Source organism: Halichoeres trimaculatus, unplaced genomic scaffold (genome assembly GCF_033239565.1).
Source record: "Halichoeres trimaculatus isolate MK-OKI-2021-1 unplaced genomic scaffold, fHalTri1.1 fHalTri1_scaffold_24, whole genome shotgun sequence".
Taxonomy (NCBI): Eukaryota; Metazoa; Chordata; class Actinopteri; order Labriformes; family Labridae; genus Halichoeres; species Halichoeres trimaculatus.
Genome location: NW_027437202.1, coordinates 4099976 through 4122041, shown reverse-complemented (window position 1 = coordinate 4122041; position 22066 = coordinate 4099976). Strand labels below are relative to the sequence as shown.

General features: G+C 44.8%; 3 protein-coding genes across 5 annotated transcripts; 1 reads left to right on the top strand and 2 right to left on the bottom strand.

Moving 5' to 3' along the window:
• Positions 1-557: 557 nt before the first annotated feature.
• stradb (STE20 related adaptor beta) lies at positions 558-5649 on the bottom strand. Of its 2 annotated transcripts, XM_074664293.1 has the most exons (12): positions 5573-5649; positions 4988-5165; positions 4342-4422; positions 3658-3760; positions 3456-3577; positions 3273-3381; positions 3071-3194; positions 2821-2992; positions 2629-2733; positions 2280-2536; positions 2145-2187; positions 559-2064 (listed from the first exon to the last, which is right to left on the bottom strand). In XM_074664293.1, exons 2-12 carry the CDS (start codon positions 4997-4999, stop codon positions 1903-1905), a joined length of 1290 nt encoding a protein of 429 aa, XP_074520394.1. In that variant the 5' UTR covers positions 5000-5165; positions 5573-5649; the 3' UTR covers positions 559-1902. The 2 variants fall into 2 exon arrangements, with proteins under 2 accessions (XP_074520395.1, XP_074520394.1); XM_074664294.1 differs by lacking the exons at positions 4342-4422; positions 5573-5649 and having other exon boundaries at positions 558-2064; positions 4988-5562.
• trak2 (trafficking protein, kinesin binding 2) lies at positions 5603-17043 on the top strand. Of its 2 annotated transcripts, XM_074664290.1 has the most exons (17): positions 5603-5714; positions 7791-7932; positions 8085-8270; positions 11332-11391; positions 11800-11876; positions 11955-12071; positions 12147-12365; positions 12436-12514; positions 12599-12729; positions 12811-12885; positions 12968-13105; positions 13191-13270; positions 13341-13481; positions 13550-13848; positions 13925-14413; positions 14498-14597; positions 14679-17043. In XM_074664290.1, exons 2-17 carry the CDS (start codon positions 7878-7880, stop codon positions 15469-15471), a joined length of 3039 nt encoding a protein of 1012 aa, XP_074520391.1. In that variant the 5' UTR covers positions 5603-5714; positions 7791-7877; the 3' UTR covers positions 15472-17043. The 2 variants fall into 2 exon arrangements, with proteins under 2 accessions (XP_074520391.1, XP_074520392.1); XM_074664291.1 differs by lacking the exon at positions 11332-11391.
• Positions 17044-17186: 143 nt separating this feature from the next.
• trim25l (tripartite motif containing 25, like) lies at positions 17187-21518 on the bottom strand. The gene is made up of 12 exons (XM_074664986.1): positions 20889-21518; positions 20543-20638; positions 20223-20456; positions 19984-20143; positions 19868-19900; positions 19738-19773; positions 18634-18846; positions 18310-18420; positions 18185-18220; positions 18009-18077; positions 17850-17915; positions 17187-17761 (listed from the first exon to the last, which is right to left on the bottom strand). The coding sequence occupies exons 1-12, from the start codon at positions 21516-21518 to the stop codon at positions 17187-17189; spliced, it is 2259 nt and encodes a 752-aa protein (XP_074521087.1).
• Positions 21519-22066: the final 548 nt, after the last annotated feature.

Below are 22066 nucleotides of genomic sequence, written 5' to 3'. Positions count from 1 at the left end.
ATAAAGCACACAAGACTCCATAATTGTAATGATACAATGGCGTTGATTAAAAAAACGCAATTCACAACTTAAATTTGAAGCAGATATTGATTCGGCAGCTTTATTTTGCCAAGATAACCGGAAACACAACGCGTTACAAAAACCTGCACTGCAACACCGCCAACTTAAGCAACAAGCCAAAGCTTACAGCTTCATTTTTTGTTCCATATACTTATGCTTTTTGTTAAATATCATTAGAAACCCAAAAGCAAACTGAACTGTTACAGCAATGACGTTATAACACACAGCGGGTTTGCGACAGCTTGTCCGCTTTACGTTGTCGATGTGGAGCTTCGGGGTTGCTAGGGGCTGGATTCCTTCAGTTTGTTTTGATGTTTTGCTGCCATCTAGTGGAGAAAAACAATAAGTATCTAATATGATAAGTTGTCTCTGCCTTTATTTTAGTGTTTATCTTTATTTTGGGTGCAATTTCATGAGCAGTAGGTTCAAATATAACTTACACAGCAAACGTTGATTTAAAAAAAGAATGGGCTCATTATCAGATAACATACCAGTTTATTCACCTATGATTGGTACAAAATTAACCAAGCTTGAGGTGTCACAGCTACATCACCTTTAACCTTTTTTTTCAAAGCAGGTATACAGTTATCTGGATATCTTTGAATACAAAAAAACACTCATGTATTCCTTATTTCAGATTTGAGCTGCCTCTTCAAATCTAGATCCTTCAAAACTCAGAAAATATGATGAAGATTGCACTGTGCGTGATGGATGCGAGTCATAACACACTTTTAACATAACACACAACGACATGATTCAAGGCCAGCACAAAGTCAGAAATGAAATGTTTGTATGTACATATACTCCATGGATAATATGTTTATATAAGGCTCATACACAGCTACCATGTTTGTCACACAGTACACTTAATCACAGTTACACATAGATCACCATATTCAGAATGCAGGTTTCATTCAAACAGAAAGGCATTGTTGGATAAGTGGTCACACAGCACAGTAGAAAAGTTGCTTGTTGTAGCACTGATAACCACAGCAGGGTGAGGTTTTAATCTACAGATTTCCACCTACTACAATGAATACAAGCAAAAGTCTATTGCTTATGTGCTTGTTTTGAAGTTGGTATATTGTCATAGTGTTTCAAGCAAACATGTGATATCATGTTTTAAAAAGGCTGACAGGCTATTTGCTAATAGCATTGGAGAAATATATTGCACATACTTTCCTTTAGTTTACAGAATTTTGGAAGATTATTCATGAATGACTTCAGTTTGGAAGCTAGAAAACTTGAATAGAGATGATTATAGACGCACATACATGTTAATATTTTTTCATGTACCTCAGTATTCACTATTCACAGTATGAATACAAAACAACACTTGCAAAGAAAAATCCACCCTTCATTACTCTCGTACCTTGAGATTCCTTCTGTTGTACACACTTTTTTTAAAAGATTCAGTTTACAATGTGCCAAAAAGAGGACAAAACTGATACGGTAGGCAGCAATACTAGACTGTTATACTTGAAGACATGAAGAATACACTGAAAAACAAAATCTAAGTGCCTACAGCCCTGTTTCGAACTCATGGTTACCTTCATTGGAAGTGCTTGATTATGATTCAGTCTCTTTAAAAGTCCATTATTATTAACGTTATCCTTCGTACATGTGATCAGAGCAGCTTTTCGGTCCAGCTTCTTCACAGTTGCGTCGCTAACCCATGAATGAACCCCTCGTATTGATAAAATAAACATATAAAAAAACACTACAAAACTACTTAAAAAAGGCTCAGAGAGTGAAGAATACAAAATAAAAGCACAGTAGAATTTGGCCTCATTGCTCTGCTTTGATTGTCTCGTGTTTGGCTTGCTAGTCAGTATGTGGAGGTTAGGAGAAGTCCCACACGCCCTCAGTGGGGTCTGTGGGGGTGGATGTGAGAGGATGGCAGGACGGGGTGGGAGGGCAGGAGATGGGAGGGTCCTCCGGGCTGGTGAGGGGTGCTGCTGGGTACATGAGGCTGAGGAAGGAGTCTCTGGTGTGCCTTTTCACCTGGAACACAACGAAAGCTGCACTTAACTGGGATTTCTCATGTGTGCATGACATCAATTTCAAAGTGTTCAGAGACTCACCTGCTTGAAGAAGGCGTGAGTCAACAGTGAAGATGCTGACGGTCTACAGAAAACAAAAGCAGGAGAAAAATTGCATCATTTTTTTTTAAAGGAAGCTATCAAAAAAATAAAAAGCAGACTGCTCCTTTAATGTACCTGCGCTCAGGCTGCTGCTGCAGACACAGCTGGACCAGGTTGTGCAGGGTTGCTGAGTGGTTTTTAGGACCCGGGCTCTGAGGCCGGTCAGTGGGAGGAGCAGTGGCGCTGTGCGTCAGACTTCCTGTCGCCACGCTCTCCCCTATGCCGGAGTCCACCCCGGACCGCGACACCTTCAGACCCCCGAGCTCACCAAGCGGGAAGGGAGCTACATCTAGGAGGCAGCAGTGGGAGCCACGGAGCTTCTGAAGCAGCATCTTAGGAGGAGGAGGATCTTGTTATTAATGCACGCTTTGCAAACATTTTAAAAACATGTTCAGAGCAGTGTGGATGAAAAGTTTTTGGATACCTGAGTGGGCGGCATGTCCTGGAAAGGCACCCTGCCACTGACAAGCTCACACGCCACGATACCCAGACTGTAGATATCTGATTTGACTCCATAACCATGCAGGTCCTAATAAGAAAACAGACAGAAAACATCGAAATCAGGCTTGAACGGTCAAAGATTTTGAGTTTTTGTGTTTGTCTTTCAAGTCCTGACCTGTCGGAGCAGCTCAGGGCTCAACCAGGGCAGCAGTGCAGGGCTGTGGTGAGGCATGTCAAACACGGCCCTCATCCTCTTCCCCTCACGCATCATGCTATACACACTGTGCAGCCCTGAGAGGTAGACACGCCCCTCTCCTGACAAAAGGATATGACTTGCTTTCACCCCCCTGAGAGGAGAGGAGAGGACAGACATGATTAACTCACATCAAATTAAACATTTTTCTACTTGTTGAAGTGTGTCTGACCTGTGTACATAGCCCATTTGGTGCAGGTATTCCAACGCTTTCAGGACGCCGTACAGCAGATACGCTATCAAGGATTCACTCATGCCATCTGGGAAGTACGTTCTTAGTAAAGTGTCTGCAGAGCCTGCAAAGCACATCAACAAATCAGAGCTTGACACATTAATTTAAAAACAAAAATGATAGAGGTGTTGCAGGTGCTGACCATATCCCATGAGCGGTGTGAGGACCCAGAGCTGGCAGCAGGAGCTGAAAACCAGGCGAGACGTCAGCAGGTTGGGGTGACGGAACAGCCTGGACAGCAGAACCTCGTTCTTAAGTTGAAGACACATCAGACATTCAGAGGAAGAGTCGCAGGAGGAATTAGAGGTAGCTATAATAAACTCACCATGAGCTGCAGCAGCTCCTCCTCTGTGCACTCGTCCAGGTTGGTTTGTTTGACAGCCACCAGCTGGCCGCTCGGGATGTGGCGTGCCATGCTCACCTGGCTCAGGTTGTTGAAGCCTCTTCCTGAAGCACACAGGAAGTGAAATGTAAGAGTGTCTATGATGTATAACAGTCAGCGCGGAGTGTCCGTGTCGTGCTCTCACCCAGCTCAGACAGCAGCTGGTAGTGGGCCGGCACAGCTGAGAGTCCTGTGATGTCATCACCTCCTGCCGGCCCTTGCAGAGTGAACTCAGAACCGTCACAGCTCTGCAGGGGACGCACATTCAACACACTCTCAAACTCCAACCTTTAGCATGATGTCAACCAAGAGTTGATCAGATATTTCAGTCTGGACCCACCAGGAGTGAAAACACTGCATGTTCAGATTCGACTTACTGCCTCTTTGGAAATGTTTCTGTGGGGGAGGCGAGGGGTGAGGGGGATGCTTGCAGGTTTAGTGATGCAGACAGGTTGTTGAGACAGAGCGGTGTATGGTTCTTTTTCAGCATTGGACTGTAGCAGCTTTAAAACACACTGGCTGAATGTGTTTTATTGATTTAAACCATACTGTACCAGCAGTTTGTCTGCATTACTAACGGGAAATGACCTCATATATTAGTCACTGAAATTGTACACAAATAAAAATGTAAATTGGAAGTTTTGATTTTGTTGCCGCATGTGAATTCCCAAATGCTCTTGCACATAAAACTGACAGTGCCCCTTTAAGGATGGTTATCAAGGTCAAGGGTTAAGCACCTTCAGACGGATGATAAATGATCAGAGATGGAATGATGGGAGAGCATCAGTGTGACCCCTGTCTCCATGCTGACAGTGTCTCGGCTACTGACCAGGAACTGGTGGCTGGTGTCCTCATAGCGCTCCTCTATGTCCAAGGGCTGGACCTGAGCGTGGGAGATGCAGGAACAGTCCTGGTGGAAGGGGGGGCAGGAGCACAGCACAGGTGAGACATGCCCAGAGGGAGAAGGAGGGAGGAGTGGAGAGGGAAACATGGAGCCGAGGAAGGGGGGAAGCAAGCATCGGGAATGTGAGCTGTGGGGGCACTTAGAGAGCTTTTATCGGAAGTGGTGAGCGGAGAGAGATGAGAACAGGCAGTAAGAGGCAGCTGATGTGTCCCAACTGAGCAGGATAATATCTCCATACATGACTAGATCAGAGGGGGTACAGGTAACTGAAACAAAAACCTTATGAACACAAATATCCCATCTTTATGAGTCACAGAAGTGTAGATTTAAGCAACACTTGATGAGCAATCTACAGGATATTTAAAGCTCAAAACAAATCAAGGTTATAAATATTCAAAGTGGATCTATATCTTGCAGGAAATGATGTTAATGCACTTGTAATAAGTCTGATTGAATCTGCACTACCCCAAATGCATCAGGATTAGCCCACAGATTCGTGACTACCTCCTAGGTCACAATTGGCACGCACAGAGGCGTCAAGATAGAAAACCATGCAGCGTGACACTCTTACCAAGAAAGACATGGAGTCCTTTCGATGGTAAAATCACAGGCTTTGGCATTCATCCGCACACAGGCCAGCGGCTGGGGACTGAAGCAGGAGGAACGGAGAGCTAGACTAGAAAGCAGGCGTCCAACCTCAGCCACTCATCCATGCATCCATCCGTCTGCAGATTACCTGGCTGCATCAGCTGATCGGAGATCGGAGGAAATGGTATGAGATACAAAAGCGGGGATCCCCGTGCAGGTGTGAGACAGTTGCGTAAGCATCGGAGGGGAAATTATGAATGAAGCATGGTAAACAGTGGGTACCATACATCAGCAGCTGAAATACACAGATAGACCAGCCTTCTTTGTTTATGGGGTATTTAAAGCGTTAGTGTGGGCGGTTGAAGTCATCAATCGATGATCACAACAGTAAATGTAATTGTGCACAACAATAACCACCTCAATGTACTATTTGTTATTCGAGCGCACGCTAAAGGAGGGATATCCTCTAAAAAAGCGTAAAATAAGCTAAATTAAGCTATCTTGAGTGATTTATCGTAAGATATTAGTAATATTTTGAACTATCTTCTAATAAAACGAAGCTACTTACCCTCTCCACGCAACAGTCGCGTGATGATGACACACAGCTGGACCGCCCACCCCCGCTATTGTTAGAGGTTTCGGTTCAGGGCTTGACTTGGACCGTGTTTACCACTCGATCTCCTCATGCTTTGGATGTACATCGACAAAGGGTAAGTTCTGTAATGACCAGTAATGTTCTTAAATACTTATAACGCAGTAATCGTGAGGGATGCTCCCAGTTTGGGCTCGTGATGGCGTTGTGGAGCAACAGGGAAGCTGTCATCCTCGCCCATCACAAGGTAGCATGGAAAACGCTGTGCTAAATACATACTGAATATTATATAATATTTAATTTAAAAATATTATCACAACATACTTCAAAATAACTCGTCATATAATGTACGATTTACCTCATGTTGTTGTTTGTAAGCGAGCATGCCAAGCAGACTTCTGTATTGGTTAGCTAACGTTATGTAGCACAATTACGCATCCCCTGTTCCTCTTTGTTTCCTCTCTATCCCATATTATATTGTTTATATGTAAAGCTGGAAACTTTTAATCACTGTAAGTTAGTTAAATTTCATTATTTCTGAACAAGAAGTCTGTCTGATTTTTGGCAAAAGCGCTGTCAGCTATTAATAGACTTTTAACAAAATTCAACGTATATTTCTAAAATCATTATAATTACTGAAATGTTACAAATATTTCTGCATACAAGGGGGTTTCTGAGTATTCGGCACTTAAATGTCCCACGGATGAGTTGTAGATAATAGTGGACAACAGGAATTTATAGATTCCACACATGGAGCCAAAGTGGAAGGTCACCGCCAGAGTTCAACGCAGTTAACGTCTTTTATTTTAGAATCTTGACCCCAAAATAATTGTTTTATTTAATTTGTTCAAGCCGAATTTTAAAGGAAGTTATAGTTATAATTAACAGTAATTAAATTTTGATTTAGTAGTTTGTACTTTCACTAAGAAGCAAATCATCTTAAAATGCAAGTTTTTCAAATGGAGATTTGAATGGGAAAAATATGCAAGTTACTTTTCATTGTTTGAAGCTGCAGTAAACTACAGAGCTTTCATCTGTTAGGTGAACCGTGGTAAAGAATGTCTCCTGATGTTCCAGTCAGAGGTTTTTGGTGATGTTATCTATGTTTCACTCAGCATCACATGTTTAGCAGATGCTGTGATACAGCAGGAATGGGGACAGTGAGGTTTCAGGTTGTTTTTGCTGTGTTTGACCTTGGCTTATACAAGAATATTACAGACAGTCATTCTGCTGCACTTGTTGTATGTCAGATTGGATTAGAGCATCAGCTGTCTGCTTAGCTCAGACATGAAGTCTGCAAACAGCTGATGCAAGCAGGCCACTATCCCTCTGTTGTGCTGAGATCCCACACCTTTTATATAAAGTTCAATAATCTCTCACCAATATTAAGTGGTGGTTTCCAGAGTGCGGTCAAAGCTTCCTCACATTCCTGTTTCTTAAAGTTAAAGCCGGGCTGTGTTGGAAAGAAGAAGCTGTCGGGCTGTATTACTCATGAGCTGACTCACAGGTGCCAGGCCAACAACAGCCTTGCCATTTTAAATCAGGGTGAAGAAGAAGAAGATGATGAAGGAGGCTAATGGATGCAGAAATCCTCCTCCCTGTAGCTTTTAAATTCGACCTTGGATATCTGCAATACGTAGTGCATTGTGTTGCCTCCAGCTCTGCTGGGACTGTTTTAATCCTTATACAAGTCATTAAATGTTAGTGTGCCACATGCTAAAACTACATAGCTGTTAGCATTGCGTGCATTACAGTAATCTCCCAAAGCAAACAGCCTCAGCATCAGTGAGCATTATGTAAGCAGCAGAGGATGAATGTTGCTCTAGGATTGTCTCTGCAAAGGCAAAACCACCCACACACACACACACACACACAAAAACACACACAGACACTCAGATTAATATGCATATGATATGTCTGCGCAGGCTTAGCAGTGAGGTCAGTGATGCAGATGGTGTCAGGGTTGTTGCCTCTCGACGGAAAGAAAAGAAGGTGACTTTAAACTGTACATGACAGCAAGCCTAGCTCTTTATGAGCCGGCTTCCTGCCTCATTCCTCCAGAGATAGGCAACAGGATGTGGGCGGAGCTTTTGGCTTCCCCTGAATCAGTGTTTGTCCCTGTAAAAGAAGAAGGCGGCCTCAGAGTAGCAGCAACCACAAAGATGTCATAGTGATGCATTTCTTCTCTCTGCAGGTAAAGGTGTGCACAAGCACCGCCCGTCTCTGCAAGAATAGGATGTGATGTCACAGTGACAGCAGCGGCGGCCTTTTTCTGTCCAGGATGTATGAAGCTAAACCTCGCGCTGTGGAGAAGAAGGAGTCGAGCACAGAGACAGGTGGAGTGGATAACAGAGCTTGATGCTAAAGTTAGCCGCGTCTGTCCCAGTGAACCACATATTTGCTGAAGCGGAAGGGCATTACACACACATGCAAGCATCTTTAGTCACCATTCCAACCTTTGATTATCATCTTGTCTTGTCCTCTACAGATGAGGGCCTGGGCAGTAGTGGGAGGCACTATGGCTCTGGCTCACTTGGCTCCAGCTCAGCCTGCTCTGTCTACCTCTCAGACAGCCAAGACTGGGTGGTCTCCCCAAGCTGCTCCCCGGATGAACCCCCCAGCCAGCACAGCGCCATCTCCCCCATGCTGGCGGAGGAGACTTTCCGCTACATGAGTACGTCCCTCCACATTTTTCCATTATATCTGTGTCTGTGTGTGTGCTCTTCTGTGATTGGTCAAGCCAGGGAGCAGATGGTGCGCGCTCACTCTGCTGCATTAACCACGTGAGGGATTCATTTTCAAACATCCTCAGTTAAAATCACAGGGATTTAGCGTGGATATTATTTGGCACACTCATGGAAAGCTGTGTGTGTGTGTGTGTGAGGGAAAGAGAAGGAGACAGTAAGCCTGGAGTTAAAGTGTGCTTGATTTCAAAGCCAGAGAGTCACGGGACAGAGAGGAGTGATGAGGACGAAGAGGAGGAGGAGGAGGTAGAGGAGGAAAGGGGCGGGCAGAGTTGAAAGCCAGAGTGTGAAGAGAGGAACAGGACAGAGCAGAGCAAAAACATGCCGGTTTTAAACATCCACAATGAGGAGGTTTACGATAACTTTGCGATGGAAGGTAGGCGTTAGCTTGTGACTCAGAGTGTGTGTGTATGCAAGAGAAAGTGTCAGGAAGTCTGAATGAACGCCTGTGTGTTTACATTCAAACATACTGTGGTATGCAAGAGCTGGAAAAAGGGAACTTCCTGTTTTTGTTTGTTACTTCTTCACACAATTTGAAGCTCATCATTATTTTGTATGAGGCGAGAGCTCACACGCTATGTATATGTTGTTTTAAGCTGCACGTGTGACAGATGGGGTACAGTAAAGGAGGCTGGGTGTCATGTTCCTACTGGGTGAAGCATTTGCTCCACTTATGTGGTGATAAATAGATGCAGCCTATTTATAGGGTGTGATACACGTGCACCAGCTTGTTATTAGAATGCCTGCGGTTGCCCTAGAGAGTGTGTGCATATACTAATATAAGTGTGTGTATATAATGATGGATGAGAGGGCTACAAAAGTGAAGCCAAAATTCAGAGTTGATGATAACTTAACGTTGATACAAGCATTTAGGTATCCAGTGTCTCATTTTATGACATGTTGTGGAATTGAAGAAGCGTCAGATGCTGACACACTTGGCAGGATTTCTGTGATGTGATATATGAGCGCTGGGTTCATCAGCACAAAGTGAAAGGTCAAAGTGGGATTGAGTTTAGTCAGAGGATAAGCCAGCTTTTGAGACATTTTATTCCTGGAAACTAAATGTAAGTTCTTCTTTTGTGCGGTATCTGCCTTGCATGGGGCGCATCAGGGGCGGTGTTAAGGGTGGGCCCAGAGGTCCCAGGCCCACCCTTAACTTTTCTTATAATTTTTATATCTTTAAATCATTTTAAGAAAGCATGGTCAAATTTTATCACTTCATATTTTGTTTTTTTTTTGTTGATGCTCTTTCTCTGTAAAATGAGCCATGTTTTTTTACGCCTGCTGGGAAAAAAAAAATATTCTGAAACATCCAGCTTCATTAACCCAAGGTTAATGTCCTTGCTCTTACAGCTTATAATGCAAAAAATGCAAATTAAAGGTGAAAAAGCAGAAAAATTAAATTAATGCTCTACAAACTTTTGTAACTTAAGACCTAGCCAAAGTTTGTTTGGCTAACCCAGAACTAAAATCCTGGCTCCGTCCCTGTGGCGCGTGTCTACCAGGTGAGCTCCAAGCAAACAGCACTCTGTCTAACTTGACAGTTACCTTTTATTGATCTTTGTATAAAACTCCATATAAACAGTTATGACCGCAGCTGCAGTGAGAGTTAGCCCTGAATCAAAAGGTCAGTGTGACGAGTCATGCAGAGAATCCATATCAAATCAAAAGTGCACAGTTTATCACCGTCTGGACTTTGCAACCATGTAGTTTAATGCGTCCAGAGTTCAGTCTGTGTCTTATACAATCCAACTCAACCTACTCTAGTTTATTCTACGCAGCATGTGACTGCATTTTCAGATTTTTTAACCAGCCGTTCTTTATTCTTCGGTGCATGGGTGTATTTCGCAGCGACAGCACACCCCTCCCTGAAGGTAAACCGACTCAGAAATCAATGTGCTGTATCTGTTTCCTTGTGTATGACAAAGACAGCTCTGTGAGAGCAGAGGTTATTTATAGCCGATGGTTGGTGGAGAGGAGAGCAGTGTCCAGATCCAGAGGTCAGAGAGGGCCTCAGATTACTGGACTCTCGTGAGAGCAGCTGCTGCACTTGAGGGTTATAAGCATGGTGCTGTATTGTGGTCCAGATTCCTGGTGGATGTTTTTGATAGGGGTGGGCGAGTACTGGTATCAGTATTGGGCCAATACCAGCCTTATTATATTTTATTATTTTATTATTTTATTTTGCTTTAATTTATTTTTTTTATTTATTTATTCATTTATTTATTTAATTTTATTGTATTTTATTTTGTTTTATTTTATTTTTTCTTGTTTTATTTTATTTTATTGTATTGTATTTTATTTTGTTTTGTTTTATTTTATTTTATTTTTTCTTGTTTTATTTTATTTATTGTATTTTATTTTATTTTATTTTATTTTATTTTATTTTATTTTATTTTATTGTTCTACTTTTCTATATTTCTTCAAATTTCTTATTTTATATTTTTCTTATTATTCTATTTTTTTTATTGCTATTGCATTTAATGCACTTTTTCTGTGAGCAGATAATATTCTGTTCTATTCCATTCTATTCCATGGTATTTTGGACTGAACTGCAGAGTAACTGTAACTGAAATTTTATGTATCAAAGTATTAGTGGTATCAGTATTCGGTATTGGTGAGAACCCAAAAGAAGTACTTGTGCTGGTATCAGGCTGAAAAAAGTGGTACCAAACATCCCTAGTTTTCACTGAAAGGCAATGTCTGATTGATTAGAGATGCTGTTTTCTTCAAACAGGTGGAAGTGGGAGCAGCGCAGCGCTGGTGACACCCACTCAGGTGCTCTAAAAGGACCAAACTAATTGATGTGTAGAGCCTCTGATTCTCAACCAACTAATGTCGGAAAATGAATTATTGTAGCCTCTGCTTTCACCCTCAGCTCTTCTCTCTTTCCTCCCTCTGTTCCTCCTTCCTGGCTTCATCCTCAGACAAGCTAATCGCTTGTTCACCTTCTGAACTCTCCCTTCTTTTCTCTCTCATCCCTCTCCGTAGCGTATTTTGCTTTGGAGCCCTCCTCCTATCCCCATCCTGGCTCTCAGAGCCTCTCCAAAGGTATCTCTCTTGCTCTCTCTGTTCTGCTCTAGCTCCGCTGTGGGAGGGGGGCTTCGGTCTGCACATTCACCGTCAGACTTGCAGCCCCTCTCACCTTTTTGCATGTAGGATTTTGATAGAATAAGTCTGCTGTCTGCCACTCTGTAGCATGGTTTTTAATCAGACCACTAACAACTACATCGCCACGTTGTGAAGCTGCGTCATCAAATGAGCAGATTTCAAGCAGGTGGCTTCTCATGTTGTTAGTGACGCAGTTTTTAAAGTAGTGGCATGCAAAAGAAGTGTGCTCATGTTTGTTTGGTGTGGTATTTTTGATTTAAATTTGTGAAAAATTTGCATGCATGTAACTAGATATGGATGACAGATGTATGCATTCATGTCCTGAAAGTGATTGCTTTTTTTGCACAGTTCTCAGTGCTGACCGTGTGGAGCAGATGACCAAGACCTACAATGACGTGGAAGTGGTCACACATCTTCTGGCTGAGGTGGGTGAAATAACCATAATAGATTTAAGAGTTAGCATCTGATTGGCTGACTTTGTGCTCTTGTTTCGTGTCGTGCAGCGGGATAGAGACTTGGAGTTGGCGGCGAGGATCGGGCAGTCGCTGCTGCAGAGGAACCACCTGCTGCAAGAACGCAATGAGGCCTTAGAGGAGCAGCTAGCACAGGCTCTAGACCAGGTAGAGGATTGGGGGTTTTTTTTGCAAAAGCTTTTATGAACGTCAGATGGATCACTCCTTTTCTCTTCTGCTCAGGTTCATCAGCTGCAGCATGAGCTCGGGAAGAAGGACGAGCTGCTGCGGATGGTGGCCAACGCCTCGGAGGAGAGTGAAACCGACTCCAGTATCTCTACGCCGCTGCGGCAGCCGCAGCCAGTGGGAGCAGCTGCGGCAGCTGCAGCACTCAGCCAGCTGGAGTTTCTGCAGAGCAAGCTGCAGGATCTGGAGGAGGAGAATCTGGTGCTGAGGTCCGAGGTATGCAACCTGTTCGATCACAAAATGAACTATTTGATACAGAAACACAACTAACTGATCATCTCTCCAGGCGTGTCAGCTGAAGAGAGACACCATCACTTATGAGGAGAAGGAGCAGCAGCTTGTGAGCGACTGCGTCAAGGAGCTCCGTGAGTCAGAAGCACGCTTTTCTCACCTCAAACTCACACCAGAGAAAGTTTTTTTAACTCTGTTTGTTTGTGTGTTGATTGCAGGTGAGTCCAACACCCAGATGGTGTCTCTGTCCGACGAACTGTCTCAGAAGAATGAGGAGCTGCTCAAACACCAGGAGGAGATCGCTCAGCTGCTTTCACAGATAGTGGAGCTGCAGCACAGAGTAAAAGAGGTGAGTCATGGCTGCTTCTGGAGTCAGATCACCTCCTGATTCCAGAGGTGATCCTGAAAGTGTTGTCTGTTTTCCCATCAGCTGGCTCTGGAGAAGGAGGAGCTGAGGATCCACCTGCAGGCGTCCAAAGAGGCTCAGAGACAGCTCACAGCAGAGGTAGAGCCTCACATGCTCGTTGGATTGGGCGCTGCGTGTGAGAAAACAAACACTTAGCGTCTTGTTTTGTGTGTGATTGCAGCTGAACGAGCTGGCGGACAGGAACGCCGAGTGTGTGGAGATGCTCCATGAATCCCAGGAGGAGATCAAAGAGCTGCGCAATAAAAACACTCCCTCTGCTGGGATGCGGAGGCACCTCTCCTACGGCCTCTACCCCATGGTAAGAGGAGCACTCTGAAATGTGATGAAACAGTACAGAGAAGGCCTCTTTTATTTACTTTAACTGTGTCTTTGTGTTTCTTCAGGACTCCTTGGCTGCAGAGATCGAGGGCACCATGAGGCGAGAGCTCAGCGTTGAGGAGGAGACCGCCTTTCAGGACCAAAGGTAACAAAACAACTTCTTTTAAATTAATCAACAGAAAAGAAACACCTCTTATTGAATCTTCTTCCTGCAGAGTATCTCAGAAGCGAGTTTTCCAAACAGTCCGATCCATAAACGCCTCATCATCACGCCCGCCCTCGGCCACGCCTCCAATCCCAGGCTCAGGTCAAAGCTCTCTGGTGATGACCGCACAGCCCTTCCAGTCCAATCAGGGGTACGTTCAAGAAGATTCACCCTGATGTTTGTTTCAGATCAGAGGAATCACTGTTTTTGTCTTTGCAGTGATGAGGTGCCTCTAGGTCAGCCTGGATGTCCAGGAGGAAACGATCTAACCAAAGCGCTCCACCGCCTGTCCCTACGGCGACAGAACTTCCTGTGCGAGCGTCAGTTCTTCCAGGCGGAGCGCGAGAAGAAGCTGCAAGCGCTGGCGTGTGCAGACGGAGAAGGAGAGGGCAGCGGGTACAGCTCGCCGATGGGGAGCGTGCTCTCGTCTTTCTCCAACCTGTCAGAGCTCTCGTTCAGCTCCAGTGTCTTCAAGACGTTCCTGCCGGAGAAGCTCCAGATCGTCAAACCCATGGAAGGTAAAACGTTAGAAGTGAAAGCAAGTTAAAATGAGTTAAAATTGAGTTAAAATGTTAATCTAAGCCTCTTCTTCAGGGTCGTTGACGCTCCATCACTGGCAGCAGCTCGCCAAGCCACATCTCGCCACCATCCTCGACCCCCACCCTGGCGTAGTGACCAAGGGTTTCTGCCAGCAAGCACAGGATGCCGTGTACCGCCTCTCTGACATGGAGGAAGACGAGGAGGACGAAGAGCTGAAGAGGATTGAGGGTGTGGAGAAAGGAGCCGCCGAGCAAGGGAAGGATGAGGAGGAGGAGGAAGAAGAAATAGGGATCACGTTTAAGGTTCACTGTACGTCTACGCCGGAGGAGAGGAGAGAAAGGAAGCAGCTGGTGTCTCCACTTCCTGTTCCGCTTCTGTCACCTGGGACGCCTGCATCTTCTTCCTCAGTCAGATCTGACCTCCGCTTGACCCCTGCAGCTTGTCATGTGACTGAGACATCCAGCCAATCAGCTCAACCCATTCCAGGAGTGGTCCAATCACAGAGCTCCACTTCAACATCGACGACGACGACATCTTCCTCTGGTACAAGCTGCTTCAAAAATATAAAAATACTCTTTTATTCATTTTTACTGAGATGTTTTTTAAGTTTGTTTTTCTTCTCTTCAGTCCCAAATCCAGGGAAGTGTCAGAGCTCCACCTTCTCCACCTACACCTTCACAACCTGTCGCATCCTGCACCCCAGTGACCTCACACAGGTGACCACAAGGTGAGTTGTGTCTCAGAGCATGAGGAGAGCATCACATGAAGCGCTCTTTTCTCACCTGCTGTTTCCCTTCGTGTCTTCCAGCACGCAGTCGTCCATCATGGCCAACACACCCAGCTCCATGAGGACTGGTCCCAGTACCCCAGTGACTCCATGCAGACTAAGTCTGGGTGACTGCTTCCCCCCTCGTCGCCCCCTCGCGCCCCCAAGCGGCCTGGCCAAGCTGGTCCTGGAGAGAGGCATTTCAGCACAAGTCTCCACTGACACCCCGCCCCCATCCCCTAAACCCACCCTGAGGCAGCCGCTCTTTCGCCTCCTCCCCAGCACACCCCCAAACTCACCCTCCCACTCACCCACTCCTTCCCCTGTGCCCCCAGAGTCCCGCCAACACTCCTCTGATAACTTCCTAGCGTCGCGCCCGGCTGAATTGTTCCTCCAGGACGTTTACGGGTTGAATCTGGGACGGGCTCCACATCCTGACCTCCCCAGCCCCAACCAGGAAGGCCCGGGCCTCGTCCAGTCGCCTAAACCTGGCAGAGCCAGGGCTGACTCGGGTAGCGTCAGCCTTGTGGAGAGGCTGCGCCTCCTGGGGCTCACTAAGGTGCTCAAGAGCACAGAGTCGGACGCCTCAGCGCCACGCCAGGATTCTTCAACTTTTGTGTCGGCGAGCGGGGGGAGCTTATTGGATGGCTTGAGGCGCAATCAGAGCCTCCCTGCGATGATTGGCGCCCGAGCCGGGAAGTCGACCAGTAACCAAACACCTCCTCCTCACCCGACCACGCTGGCTCTGCCGACTCCTCCCTGGGGGAACCCTAAAGAGCGGCGGCGCCATCTTGGCTCTCTGTCTCATTACCCTTCAAGTTCAACCAAACGCTGAGGAGCACACTCCAGAACTTGAACCTCCTTCTTTACATCCTGTTTCCTCCATCCTCTTTCCTGCCTTTTGTGGAAAGAACAATCCCTCCTTTTTAAAGACTTTATTTTAAAGCACAACTGAATTAAACTGACTGTTTTTAGCGGTATGGCGTTGTCTTTGTGAGTAGATGTAGTTACTGAGGCCTTAGTTTGCCTCGGAGCAGGTTATGGTACCTTCTGAGTCATGTATGAATCTTTATTAGCTTACGTAGATATCCTGTGAGACTGGATGCTCGGGTTGAGGTGGATGATGTTAGAAAAGGAGATAATGAAAGTGTACGAAGGTTTGTGGATGTAGATGAGGAATGAGGTTTGAGGGTTTTGGTATGTTAGATGAAAGAGAAAGAAAGTGGAAGGAAAAACAGGAAGAGCATCCAAGTTTTGTTGTCAAGGGCTTGTTCTGAAGCTTTAGTCTGAAATAGAACGGTTTCATCTGTAAGGAAGATTTCAGCCACAAGGGAAGGGACTCAGAGGACTCTAAGTGCTAGCTGTGTACACAGCATACTGCCAGGCTAACGTTGTCGTCAGACCATGCTATTAACACGCAACTATCAATATGCTAATGATTTAACAGTCATGAATTATCACACGGATGTTCAGTGACCGTCCATGTGCCGTGCGCCTTCGCCCCCTTTTTCCTTGCAAGCGTGTGCATGACACGTCAACCTCGCCTACAGGTCCCAGCATGCACCTGTGGGAGGTAAAGGCAGGCGTCATTTCCTCTGTGTGTTTTAAATTGTTCGAGGCCTTAAGTAGAAGCCAGCACTGTAATGATTTGAGTTCCTGTGAAGCCATGTTTGGATATTCGTTGCACTCAGCGGTTGGTTTAAAACACGATTTTGGAGCCGGAGAAGAAAAACACGACATTTGAAGCCATCTTATTGAGGCCAGTTGATATTTTTAGGTTAGAACAAATAAAAGCATTAATTTCAGTATTTTTTTGTTATTATGTGTTGATGTCTCGATTGCCTCAAGTTCAAAAAGTGGCCAGCAGGTGGCAGCATCCAGCAACATGCAAGGCTGCTCCTGCTTGTGCTAAAACACCTGTGACCTTTGAACCTTAAGAGCTGCCATACCATCCACTGGCCAATCAATCCTCAGCTATTGCACTTTCACTTTTTTATTTAGACATTAATTTTACTGACACCACTGTTTGAGGTTATTATTTCTAACACATTAACGACTAATTCAGCTTAATGTGTGCCTCTTGTAACATTTGACGTTAGATTTTAATATATGTAGCACCTTTTTTTAATATTCTGTATGTATTGCTTTTTTGCTTCACAAGGGAATTCGTATCAAGCCAAAAGTTTGAATAAAAGTTAGTGAACACATTTCAAGTTGAGAGATATCGTTGTTTTCTTAAACACTGTTTTCTAACAAAGCAGGAGGTTCAGGTTTCTTTTCTGTGTGGCGGAAATAAAAGATGTCCTGTGAATTCTTTGTGCCTCCCTTCCAACATCATGATCCCCTGTAAACAACTCATGGCTATTACTCAGCTGCCTCTTTTTTAAAATAAAGCATTGGAAAATAAAGACTCTGACTCATGCACTGGTTTATTGGTTCAAGTGGAATTTTTCAGACTTTTTTTTTTGAACAAGTGCAGTGAAAATGTAGATAAAGAAATGAGATGCAACCAAGCTAATCTAAGAGTTCAGTCAGTGACCATCATCACCCTCACATAGGACAGATCTTTATGCTGTCAGAGCTGGAGCTAAACTGACCAAGAGCAAAGTCCAGCCCCACACCGACTCCACTCCCGACCCCGAAAGCAGCGTACACCGGCTGGGTGAAGTTAGCACGAAATGTGTGAAGGTGCATCATGCTGACCGCCACGCTGTAGAACGACAGCGTCCCTGCAGACAAATCCAGGTAGATGCCAAGTCGAGGAGAGTAGGTGACTGGTATATCCTTCTTCTCGTTGTCATGCATGGCTGAGCAGCAGGTGTCTGACAGCTCCAGGGTCCAGGATTGAGCGTTGTACCCAAGTCCGGATCTTGCATCAGAGCCTTTCCTGCTCAGGGCCCCGTAGCACACGCCAATGGATGAACCCCGGCCCCTCCAGTCCACTTCCCAGTAGCAGCGCTCAGCGTTTAGCGGGCTTGGTGACATCACCTGAGTCCAGCCGTCGAAGCGTTGAGGGGTGTCAGGGTACGGCTGTGCAGAGCTCTGCAGGGTGGCTTTGGTGTCTCCTTCAGAGAGTAACAGCCGTCTGTGGGCCGTGCTGGGGTCAAGGGTCAAGTTCACAGAATCTGAAAAGAGGGTTTCATTGATAAGTACTCACACATTCTTCAATTTAACCTTTTAAGACAAATCATTTCATCAAACACTGAGACTCACACTGCAGAAACTCCTCCCTGGCCCTCGGTTCTGGGGCCTGGATGCTGTCAATGCTGATTTCTCTCACTAAAAACAATAACAAACGACATCTCAGAGTTTAATTAAGCATCTCATGAGCAGCTTTTGTTGATCAAACATTTTTCCGTGACATGAACTCACAAAGAGGAAAAGCTGGAGATTGCATTGTGGTGTTAGGACTTGGTGAGTCCAAGAAAAGACCAGGGTTAACTGTTCAGGGAGAAAGCAAAGTCAGATCAAGAGATATTTATTTAACCGTCCGGTCAAGTTAAAGAAGAAATTTATTAATTTTACAACCATAAGGACAGATTTCTTACCAACTGTTGGTGTTTCAGGTAGAGCAGCCATACCCCCTGTTAAGCAAACACAAGACAAAAACTTTAACAACTTGAAACACAGAAAAAAGTAAAGATTTGTTTTTTACTGGAGGGAAAAGTCTCACATGGGTTTCCTCCAGGAGATGCTGCATTCTGCACAGGTGTGGCTGGATTTGTGCCACGACGATGAGAGCGAAACAAACTGCTGATGGAAGCCATCCGGCTGAAACCTGATCCTGTTCGGAGGAAAGGACACAGACAGCAACAAGTGTTACAGTCTCTTCAGGGCTTGTTTCTCAAAGCTGCACCGTGCTGCTTCTGCCAGAAGGTGGCAGCATAGGATAACTAATCAAATCATACCTCCAGTCTTTTCTGGACTTGTTTGACAAAGCTGCACTGTGATGCTTCTGCCAGAAGGTGGCAGCATAGGATAGCGAAAGAAATGATACCTCCAGTTGATGCAGGTGCTGCAGGAGCTGGTGCAGGAGCAGGAGCTGGTGCAGGAGCAGGAGTAACAGGGACTGGAGTGGGAGCCGGTGCAGGAGCTGCATGAGGGGTCGCCTGGCTCTGACTGGATCTGCTCCAGAGAGACTCCCTGTGGGTTGGAGTGGGGCTGGGTCTGGGGCTTGGTCTTGGACTCAGCCTGTGGTTGCTCTCTCTTGCTGTTTTGGATGACAGGTGAGAATTAAGGTGAGGAAAGTAGCTAACACATTTCAACAGGAAGTCACCTGAAATCAGATACCGACCAGTTTCTCTTTCCCCTCTTCTCAGTCTGTCTCTGAGTCTGGGTGAGTTTGTGTTTCCTCTATCTCCTATAAGGAAGAAGCAGTTTAAACATGAGAACTTTTTTTTTCTTTTCTTTTTTCTTTTTTTCATTAAAAAAAAATAAATAAATAAAAAATAAACAAAAAATAAACAAAAAATAAAATTTAAAAAAAGATGAGAATTTTTTTTCTTTCCCTTTTTTCTTTTTTTTAAATAAAAATAAATAAATAAATAAATAAATAAATAAATAAATGCATAAATTAAACAAAAAAAATAACAAAAAATAAAAAATAAAAATTAAACATGAAAACTTAACTGCGCGCATCTTCAGACTTACACAGGTTAAAGGTCATTTTATGGGATCTTAAAGAGAAAACATAAGAGATCTCACCTCTTGGTGTGTCTCTACTCCTCACATCTGGACTTTTGTGACCTACACCTGGGAATCAAAGTGATTTCATCCAAATAAGTACTGCAAACTACTTTTAGTCTGTATTATTATAAATATGACGAATGAGAGTGGTACCAATGCCGCGTCTGTCTGTGCTTCGTGATCCAACTGAGATACTGGGTACGGAAGCTGTGAGATGGAACATAAACCATTTATAACAACAACTTTTTATGGAACAGATGGTTTAAAAACAAGATTTGAAAATGCAGAGCTTACCTGGAGAACGGCTGTTTGTGTTGCGAGAACCAAGACCAGAAAACACTAAAGAAAACAGAGGAATAAATGGTTAGTTTTTGATGGTTTGGAGATTATGGTATATGCAAAAAAGTAAACTCACGTTTAAAAATCCCTCCTTTACTTCCGGATCGGTTGGCTATATCAGAAAAAAAGTGAGTGTTAATGAAAACAATGCCCAAAGACAAAGCAGTACAACCTTTTCATGCTAACTTAAAGAAATGGAAACTTACAGTCTCCCAGAGTGAACATTGTTGTGTCGTTGACTGAAAACAAGAACAGAAAATAAGGTGAAATAGATAGCAGGAAGCAAAATGCAACAAAAACCACACAAGGTCATGTGACAGACCTTGTTTGGTGATCTTGCTCAGCTCATGGTTGCACATGTCCTCGATTTTCTCCCTGAGGTCCAAGATTGCATCCCGGACTGGCTCAAATGAAGCATCTGGATTGACGACTACAGTGGGCAGGTCTCCAGACTCCAAGGGGCTGCACATGGACTCACAAGTCTGGAGGGAAAAGTGCACTTTGGTTGGCTTTCAAGTGAAATGTCAAGACTATTAGTGAGACAGTTATGTGTACCATTACCTGCAGGTAGTAGATGTGATCCTCACATTGCGCCAGGTCTTTCATCTCTGTATCCCTCCGCCTCAGCTCCTTGATCTCAGCCTCCAAGCTGTCAGACACCTCCTGAGCCTGGCCCATCTTATCCTGCCCGGCCTGATCCAGAATCTCCTCCAGAAGCTCCTGAAGACGCTCCACTGAGTGCTGCAGCTCTGACAGCGCGTGCTCCATGTCGTCATGTACCCTGTGTGTCGAATGCTTCACGACATGGGGACAAACACTTAGCTGGGTGATGTTTCCAGGTGTCAGTTTGATAAATGGTGCTGTTTAATCTGTCAACCCACCTGCATTACATCCATCACCTTCTTCAGCTCTTTCAGCTCCTGCTCTCTTTCTTTGAGCCTCTGCAGATTCTCCGTCTGCATTTCTGACAGCGCTTTCTATGGAGACATGAGGAAACATATGACATCAAAACAAAAGGCAAACACAAGCACAAGGAAACAGGTGTACATGTGACACGGAAGACAACATCAGCAGGTGGAGCGCTATGAATGGACAGGAATGTAGTTAGGAATGAGGTTTAAACACAAAGGGAAGAGGACCACACCATTAATAGAAACCATCACACAGAAAGCAGGAAACAGGAGCAAAGATTATGCATTATTATTAAACATATTTTAGTTTGCCTACCTGTTTCTCTATCCGTTCAGCCTTAGTGGACACACACTCGTGACCTTTGTGCATGTCACTGGTGCACAGCCAGCAGACAAAGATCTTACACTGCCGACAGTAGAACTCCTGCAGGTACTTGTGCTGGGTGCAGATCTTCTCAGCCAGATTGCTTGTCGGTCCAATCAGCTCATGCTGCTTCAGGCTTTTCTTGGTCTGATGGGGCTTCAGGTGGGCAGCACAGAAGGAGCTCATACACACCAGGCAGCTCTTCACAGCAGCCCGTTCTTCTCCTTTGCACATATCACACAACACCGCAGCAGTGGAGAGCTTCGGTTTGGCTCTGGATGCTGAGGAGGAGAACCCACGGCCACTTCTCATTGACTCTCGCACATCTCTTTTGCTGGCACCTTTACGGAGCTGCTCCACAGCCTCAGCCAGCATGGTGTTCCTGGACAAAGTCGGCTTTGGGCAGAAGGTCTGGCGGCATTGCGGGCAGCTGTAGATCCCCTTGGGGTCGTCTTTGCTCCAGTAGTCCTTGATGCAGGCCATGCAGTAGCTGTGCCCACAGGGGATGGTTACTGGATCATTTGGGAGATCCAGACACACAGGGCAGTTGAACTGCTCCTCTGTCCAAAGTTTAGAGCTCATGGTGGCACTGTAGAGACGAAACAGAAGAAGTGGAGAAAGCCAAAGCAGTACAGGAAAAGAAGGTAGGTGAAGCTTTAACCTGGAGTCACAGAAGGAAAATGCTGAGTTTCTCAGGCGAGAGTAAGGAGAGGTGAGGAGGGTGGGGCCAGAGCTGACAGGCAGGTCTAGCGGGGTAAACGGGTGTTGGTGGAAAACTGATTAATGCAGGAAAGAAACTGTGTGATTGTTCTGTTATTTCACCTTTACAGTCAGGGCGCAGAAGAAAAAAAAACACATTCTATAAGTCAAAATTATTGGTCCATTTAGAATCTTACAAATATGTCTGCCTTATATCACAAGAAGTTTATGCTTAGAATAATGCTTAAAATACCATTGTTAATATGGTAAAATTATAGGTTAATGACCATGTTGTTGGAGGGTGGAACTACTTTTTAAATGTTTTTTTTTCTCATAAAGCTCTCCTCAGTATATATTTTCCCATTACATGTCTCAGAATTAATTAAAAAGCTTTAGAAAATATATTTTTAATGAGCAAACACGGAAGAACG

Bases quoted from the DNA above. Each gene is read 5' to 3' on its own strand.
- trak2 (XM_074664290.1), top strand. From the start codon at position 7,878: ATGTATGAAGCTAAACCTCGCGCTGTGGAGAAGAAGGAGTCGAGCACA. The intron at 7,933-8,084 runs GTGGAGTGGATA...TGTCCTCTACAG, and splicing joins GGAGTCGAGCACAGAGACAG to ATGAGGGCCTGGGCAGTAGT. The intron at 12,515-12,598 runs GTGAGTCAGAAG...TGTTGATTGCAG, and splicing joins CGACTGCGTCAAGGAGCTCC to GTGAGTCCAACACCCAGATG.
- stradb (XM_074664293.1), bottom strand. The intron at 2,993-3,070 runs GTCAGACACACT...CTCTCCTCTCAG, and splicing joins CAAATGGGCTATGTACACAG to GGGGGTGAAAGCAAGTCATA. The intron at 2,537-2,628 runs GTATCCAAAAAC...CCTCCTCCTAAG, and splicing joins AGGACATGCCGCCCACTCAG to ATGCTGCTTCAGAAGCTCCG.
- trim25l (XM_074664986.1), bottom strand. From the start codon at position 21,518: ATGAGCTCTAAACTTTGGACAGAGGAGCAGTTCAACTGCCCTGTGTGT. The intron at 20,639-20,888 runs GTAGGCAAACTA...ATGTCTCCATAG, and splicing joins CTGAACGGATAGAGAAACAG to AAAGCGCTGTCAGAAATGCA. The intron at 17,916-18,008 runs GTGAGTTCATGT...TATTGTTTTTAG, and splicing joins ATCTCCAGCTTTTCCTCTTT to TGAGAGAAATCAGCATTGAC.